This window comes from Podarcis filfolensis (genome assembly GCF_964270895.1).
Source record: "Podarcis filfolensis genome assembly, chromosome: 1".
Lineage (NCBI taxonomy): Eukaryota > Metazoa > Chordata > Lepidosauria > Squamata > Lacertidae > Podarcis > Podarcis filfolensis.
In genome coordinates, this window is record NC_139604.1 from 10,333,931 (window position 1) to 10,341,457 (window position 7,527).

Here is a 7,527-nt window from a genome sequence, read left to right on the forward strand (position 1 = left end):
GGTTCCAAAGAACGTTCGCAAACCGGAACACTCACTTCCGGGTTTGTGGCTTTTGAGAGCAAAAACGTTTGACTCGCAAGGCGTTCAAGATCCAAGGTACGACTGTATTCTGCTGGGAGCTGCCCAGAGTGGCTGGGGTATAAATTATTATTATTATTATTATTATTATATTATTATTATTATTATTATTGCTGCTGCCATGCTGCCTGGGGCTGATGGGAACTGGAGTCAAACACCATCCAGAGGGCCACAGGTTGCCCATTCCTCTACTAAATACATCAATTAAAAGATGACCACAAAGTCCTCAACATGCTGATTTGGTAAGAATTCCTCTATGACTTCAGAGAGATAAGATTACCAGTAAGCAGTCTAGGACTGCTAGCTTTAACCTACCCTATTGGAAGCTGGCCCTCTTCAAAATCATTTGAGTTTAGTCTCAGGCCTGAATATCCCGGATTGTGCAGCCTGACCCAATCTAGAGATAATTTTTAAATAAATACAAATGGCATAAACCCACACAAGGGCTTTTGCTAATGCAAGAAGTTCCCCCTATTTCCTTGCAAGCCACCCAAAATTGGCTCTGGGAGAGTTTAGAACGCCCAGAATAGCATCTGGGGAGAGGAGAGAGGGCATAATATTATCCTGCAAGCCAAAAAGCTTGAGCTGATGGAACATATGCCACAGCCCTGCACTGCAAGAATGATGCTTAGCAAGAATGATGCATAGTTTGAGGCCACATCCATTAAGGATTTAAGACACCCAATAATAAAAGATTGGGCAGGGGAAAAGAATGAGAATTAAGATAGAACTGTAAAAAAAAAGTTATATTGTATTAAAAATCCATTTATTTTTGTGTTCTGTACATATGAATGGGTCTTACACAGACCATTTGAAGACAAAAAAGTAAATAAAAACATAAATACATATATATATTCTTACAAAATGTCAGATTTACAAAATATACATCTTGTACTTTTAGCTGGTCTTATTGTCTTAAAAAAACAAACCAGGATCTCTGAACCAGGGAGACAAAACATACTGCAAAATTACTGGGGTGGGGTTTTTTCTCTTTTGCTGCCTCGTTCCCAAACACTACGCTCTGCACACACTTACCACCCCGATGACTTTCCCTTTCCAATACTTTCTATTTATTTAAAAACTTGGATCTCCGTTCATACATATGAAGAAGAAAGTTATTACAGCCATAGGAAGGGGAAATGGAAGCAGAGCTTGTTAAAAGCCTGCAGTTCTCCAATTAGTCTTTCAAGCAAAAATAAATTCAAACCCCTTAGGTTCACAGAAAGCTAAAAAATAGAAAACCCCTTAATTTATCTATGTATGAAAAGGTCAATTTAACATAATTTAAGAGACTTGAGAGCACTGGAACATTTCAGAAAGGAACATGAAATGCTTCTGAAGTAAAACTTAATTTATTTCGATGAATGGCTGTCTGGAGAATTTCACATATGATGATGCTGTGCTGAAAACACCCTTTCCCTTCTTATTTCAGAAGACGTTCTTTTTAACAAGGTTCAAGGAAAGAGACTGACAGCACCACCCTATACTGGTCTACTCAGAAGTATTCCTTACTCACAGAATACAGCAAGGCAGACTCTGAACATGTATTTATTATGCTTTTTTTTTTTTAAAGAACTGCCCAGTTTAGGAAGAGAAACCAGCAGTTGCAGTTTACCATTCATTTAACAGCTTCAGCACAACCCAAAAAATTAGCCGTTTGGGACATGTCATCACTCCCCATCAATGGGACTCAAGTTAGAGATGATTAATTACAGGCCACTCGGATCCTAAGTAAGCACCACTGTGTGGAACTTTTTTTTCCTGGTTATGTGTGCACAGGTTTGTGGCCTTAGGACAACTTTTTGCTGGATGGTGGTCAAGCACACAAAATTAACACATTCACTACAGAATAAGCCCCAGCGAACCCAGCAGAACTTATACCAGCGTAAAAATGGACAGGAGTGCACTGAAAGTCTCGTTTCCGATAAAATCTATTTCTCCATAATGTTGGCCACAACCCAGCACAGAATTAGATTTTTAAAAAAGAAACTATAACACTGATTTCAACGGGCTTTTAAAACCACGTGAACAGAGAACGGGATTTAGGTCTGGGCTGATAAATATCTTTCTGCTGCAGTTGGCGGTTTCAAAGTCTTTCCCCCTTTTTCAGTATTTAAGGGTGATCTCTCTAATTAGCAGAGGAAACTGCAGCCTTGTGACCAAGAGATATTATAACCGCCTGCTTTGCGTATTTTGATGTGGCCTGTTTTGTCAAGTGTTCCAAATTAAAACTCCCATTTTTTTAAAAACAAACAACAGTGGGTGATTCTCAGATTGAGTTAAACAGGAGACCTTTTTGAAACTTCCCTCTTGTGTTCATAAAAGGAATGTGGACTTGCCTGAGCCAGCGAGCTCCATGGCTGAACCTCAACAAATTCTTTGTTAAGTTTCCCCATAAAAAACTGATCCCATGCTTATGCCTTGCCGCAGAGAAATACACTTTTGTTTCTCTTTTGTCTCCGCTAACAAAAGGGAAGAGGGTAAATCGCATTCTACTGAAAATCAACATGTCAATTCTTTTTTCAGAATCCTACACAGAAAAGCTCCTCTCCTCCCCCACCCCAGCAAGATACCTTCTGCAAAAGCAGGGATTCATTTGGGGGGGAAACTTTTAAAGCTGAAGTAGAGGAGAATTTTTCTCCCGCAGAGCCTATTTAACATGCATTAACTCAGGAGAGAAGTTTCACAGAGGTCAGTGAAACTTAACAGGAAATCCTAAACGGGTCTACTCAGGAGGAAGACCCAGTGGGGTCTTACTCACAAAGTAAGTCTATAGAGGACGCTAAAATCCTATACACATACTTACTTAGGAGTAAGAGCCTTGAAATTAAAGGGATGGCTTTCTGAGTAAGTCATGAGGATGGCACTGAAGATTCCTAAAGAAGTTTGCAGACAGAAGACACACAAAATAGAAGTACAGGGAGCAAGACTTCCAATTTGCAGTGTTGTCTGAGAAAAATAAAATCCACCAGGATGCAGATGACAAAGGCTGTGAATCAGGACTCTGGATTTGGGGTGGGGGAGTTAGGAACTTCCAATCTGACAGCAAATAAATCCACAAATGTGACCAATTTTTTTTGGGGGGGGGGAATATATTGCTTTTCTTCCCTTCCTATGCTGTCTCCCCAGCTTCTATCCTTGGCACAATCCCAACATTTCCCTTTGAACAGATACTGCAGCACTTATAAAAAAAGGATGGGAAGTAAAGAAATTCTCACAGGGTTAAGAAATTTGCTGTCCCGAGGAGCAGTCTTAAGAAGGACACTTAATCTTCAACTCTTCCACTTGGCCAGCCTGCAAGGCGAAAGAAGCCAGCAACCATTCTTTATCTTTGCGGTGGCAAGAAGAAGAGGCAGAGTTTGAAGGAAAACAAGCAGGCGTCTCACCATTTCCCTCTTTCCTTCTACAATCAAGTCTTCTCCACAAGAAGCAAGAGAGCAGCTTTGGGGAGACAGCCTGCCTGGGACGGAAGAGGCTCATACAGCCGTCTCCCCTTTGCTCCCGGTGCTGAGTCTGTGGTAGAAGCGGCGCCAGGACTGGAGGGTCTTGCCCGTCCAAATCCAGAAGCCGGTGGTGATGCCTACAACCATGGTCATGAGGTACTTGATGACAAAGACCGTGAAGTCGGGGCTCATGGGGGCCACGTTGGCAGGGCAAGGGATGGCGTAGCTGTTGCAGGTCTGCAGGAGCCAGGTCCTCTCCCAGGTGTCCCGGAAGGCCTGTTCGTAGAAGTAGCAGGCCAGCACAATGGTGGCCGGCACCGTGTAGAGGACGCTGAAGACCCCAATCCTCACCATCAACTTCTCCAGCTTCTCCGTCTTGGTGCCATCGTGCTTCATGATGGTCCTGATCCGGAAGAGCGACACAAAGCCGGCCAGCAGGAAGGAGGTGCCGATGAAGAGGTAGACGAAGAGCGGAGCCAAGACGAAGCCCCGCAGGGCATCCACGCTGTAGATGCCCACGTAGCAGACCCCACTGAGGACATCTCCGTCCACCTGCCCCATGGCCAGGATGGTGATGGTCTTGATGGCCGGCACAGCCCAGGCGGCCAAGTGGAAGTATTGGGAGTTGGCCTCAATGGCTTCGTGGCCCCACTTCATGCCGGCCGCCAGGAACCAGGTGAGCGAGAGGATGACCCACCAGATGGAACTGGCCATGCCAAAGAAGTAGAGGATCATGAACAGGATGGTGCAACCTTCCTTCTTGGTGCCCTGCACCACCGTGCGGTAGCCGTCCTCGGAGAAGCGTTCCACGCACACCACCTTGTCTTCCAGGACGAAGCCGGCCACGTACGCCACGGCCACCATGAAGTAGCAGCCCGAGAGGAAGATGATGGGTCTCTCTGGGTAGCTGAAGCGCCGCATGTCCACCAGGTAGGTCAGCACGGTGAAGAGGGTGGAGGCGCAACACAGCACGGACCAGATGCCCACCAGCAAGCGGGCAAAGCGGACTTCCGCCTCTTTGAAGTACATCAGCCCGTGGGGCAGGCCCGGCTCACAGGGGGCGCCACAGTCCCTCTCGCCCAGGAAGCGGTAGCCCAGGTAAGGGGGCACCTTGAGCTGGCGGGGGCAGGAGAAAGCGGAGCTGGAGGGGGGCAGAGGGTGCGACGGGGGGTCGGGCAGAGGGGGAGTGGGCGAGGAGGCGGCGGCGGGGGGGTAGGCGCCGCCGCCCGTCCCCCCCGCGCCCCCGGAGGTGTCCGAGGTGTTTTGGCCCACGCAGATCTCGTCGGCGCCCTGGACGGGGAAGTTCTCGCAGCGGAGGCGCTCGGGCCACTGGAAGCCGAACTTGTTCATGAGGGCCTCGCAGCCCTGGCGCGCCCTCTCGCAGAGCGAGCGGCAAGGCGGGATGGCCCGCTCCAGGACGGTGCAGACGGGCGCGTACATGGAGCACAGGAAGAAGCGCAGCTCGGGCGAGCACTGCACTTTCACCAGCGGGTAGAACTGGTGCACCTCCAGGCCCGCGTCCTCCTGGCTCGTGTGGCCCAGCAGGTTGGGCAAGATGGTCTGGTTGTAGGCGATGTCCGTGCACAGAGGGATGGAGATGGGCTGGCAGAAGCCGTGGTCCGGCACCGAGATGCCCTTCTCGCCCTGGTAAGGCTGCGCGACGGCGCCCCGAGGGAAGCCCCAGACCAGGGCGCACCAAGCCAAGGCCCACAGGCCCGCGGCAGGAGGAGGAAGGGGCGCCGCCCGCCTCCCGCACGACGCTCCCCGGCCCATGATCCGGCGCAGCGGCGGGCAGCCGAACACGCGCGCACCCGGGAGAGAAGCGCGGGGCACCAGGGAGGTCTGCGCAGCCCGGCGCCGCGGGTCTCCCAAGGCAAGAGCCGCCCGGACCTCCACGACTTTCCTCCAACGGGGCGAGCAGCGAAAGGGGTCAGGCGGCGGCGGCGGGGCTGGCTCGGCTCGCTCTTGCAGCCGCCTGCTCTCGGGTGGGGGAGGCGGGAGGGGCGGATCGCTCGCTCAGCCGGCTCTCCCGTTGATCGCTCGCCAAAGGGCTGTGCAGGGATCCGTCTGCGGAGCAGCCAGGACCGGGAAGCCTCTCCGCGTTTGCCTCGCCTCCGGAACGGGTCTTTCCAACACTCAAAACACACGCCTCGGTTTGTCCCAAAAGTACCTGGCTCCCAACGAAATCGCAAGGGCTCGAGTCTTTTTCCCCGCCGCGCGAAATCAGTCCATAGGGTTTTTCTTCCTTTTTATATAAACAAAGTTTCATTGGAGGCGTTGGGTGCGGAAGAACAAGTCCTTGAGAAAGTCCCACCGTGGCAATTTCGCCTGCTCTCCGTTCCTTTTTTGAAAAAAATGCCTGGGATTTTAGGCTTCAGAGTTAAACGGATTACGATTGCTTCTCCCGCTTGCTCCGCGCATTTTACTCCAGGGGCTTTTCAGTAATTTTTTAAAAATCCAATTACTGCGTGGTTCCTCCGCCCCGCGCTGACTCGGCTGGTTCCTCGCACGCTCTCGACACCCCGGTTTAAGAGGCAGCCAAGCTGATCCCGCCGGCGCCCCCGCGCTTGGCAGATGCAAGCCGTCTCTCCGGCTGCTGGAGCGGCCGATGGAACGCGCCTTACAAAATGAGGAGGAGGCGGGGGAGCGGCAGAAAAGGGAAAGGACGCATTTATGCCCGAGCGTTCCATGGAACGCCGCCCCTTCCCCATTCACAAACCGAGCGGTGGGCGGGGCCACGCAACCCCAGCCCCTGCCAATGGCGCGGTCTGTTGTCTCCGCAGCTCTGCTTACGATTGGCTGGGAAGATAAAAGGGCTCTCAGGGGCGGGGAGGAATGTGGGCGGATCCCGGGCGGTGGGATTCCTTTGCTGAAAAGTTGAAAGAAACTTTCTCTGAGGCTTGAATGGACGGCGCGGGGGGCGGGGCGGTGGCGTTCAAAGAGAGCCCAGGCCGAGATCAGACCGGATGAGGTCACATCAGATGTGCAACGTTCCTGATGTTGTCCCGTTTCTTTCCCAGAAATGAATTTTTTCCGAAAACACTGCTGCGTCCCTCCTCAAACGTCCCCAGTAGGTAAGATAGGAACCCAGACTCCAGGTGGTCTGAAACGGCGTCCCGATTCCACGAGTCTTATTTGAACCCTGCTAGTGAAAGGAGTGTGACTTATTTTATATGTAAGCGCTTTAAAGACCAGGATGTTAAACATAATAATTCTACACCCTTTGATTTTTAAAGGGAGAAAGGATAATTATCAAGAATTCTGCAGAGATTTGAAGGGGTTTAGTTGCATAGCAGCTATGTCTCCTTGTAACGGTCCAAGTAATTATTTTGAGGGCAGTATATGTCCATCTGGGACGCGGGTGGTGCTGTGGGTTAAACCACAGAGCCTAGGACTTGCTGATCAGAAGGTCGGCGGTTTGAATCCCCACGACGGGGTGAGCTCCCGTTGCTCGGTCCCAGCTCCTGACAACCTAGCAGTTCGAAAGCACGTCAAAGTGCAAGTAGATAAATAGGTACCGCTCCGGCGGGAAGGTAAACGGCGTTTCCGTGCGCTGCTCTGGTTCTCCAGAAGCGGCTTAGTCATGCTGGCCACATGACCCGGAAGCTGTACACCGGCTCCCTCGGCCAATAAAGCGAGATGAGCACCGCAACCCCAGAGTCGGTCACAACTGGACCTAATGGTCAGGGGTCCCATTACCTTTACCTATGTCCATCTAAGGGAGAGGCCAGTGTATAGCACACAGCTTTACTGCCTACTCTTGAGTAGCCATGAAACTCAGTGGGAATATTTAGCACTTGTTTTCTGAGCGTTTTACTTGCGCAAAAATGTTATTCACACACCACAGCAGCTGCTCCTAAATGCATACACAGGCATTCATTCGGTTTAGTCGCTTCAGGACAGATTTAAATCCAGATGCTCTGAATTGTGCAACTTCAACGGGAATTCTTTTTTTAATCACATTTTTTATGGCCGGGACATTTCCCTTCTCATAACACAACTTTTA

The 7,527-nt window shown here is 50.5% G+C and overlaps 1 protein-coding gene across 1 annotated transcript; it reads right to left on the minus strand.

The window, feature by feature from the left end:
* Window positions 1–827: 827 nt before the first annotated feature.
* Window positions 828–6,266, minus strand: FZD7 (frizzled class receptor 7). Its single transcript, XM_083629797.1, has one exon. The coding sequence runs from the start codon at window positions 5,292–5,294 to the stop codon at window positions 3,555–3,557; it is 1,740 nt and encodes a 579-aa protein (XP_083485923.1). The 5' UTR covers window positions 5,295–6,266; the 3' UTR covers window positions 828–3,554.
* Between the last annotated feature and the right edge of the window lie 1,261 nt (window positions 6,267–7,527).

Bases quoted from the DNA above. Each gene is read 5' to 3' on its own strand.
- FZD7 (XM_083629797.1), bottom strand. From the start codon at position 5,294: ATGGGCCGGGGAGCGTCGTGCGGGAGGCGGGCGGCGCCCCTTCCTCCT.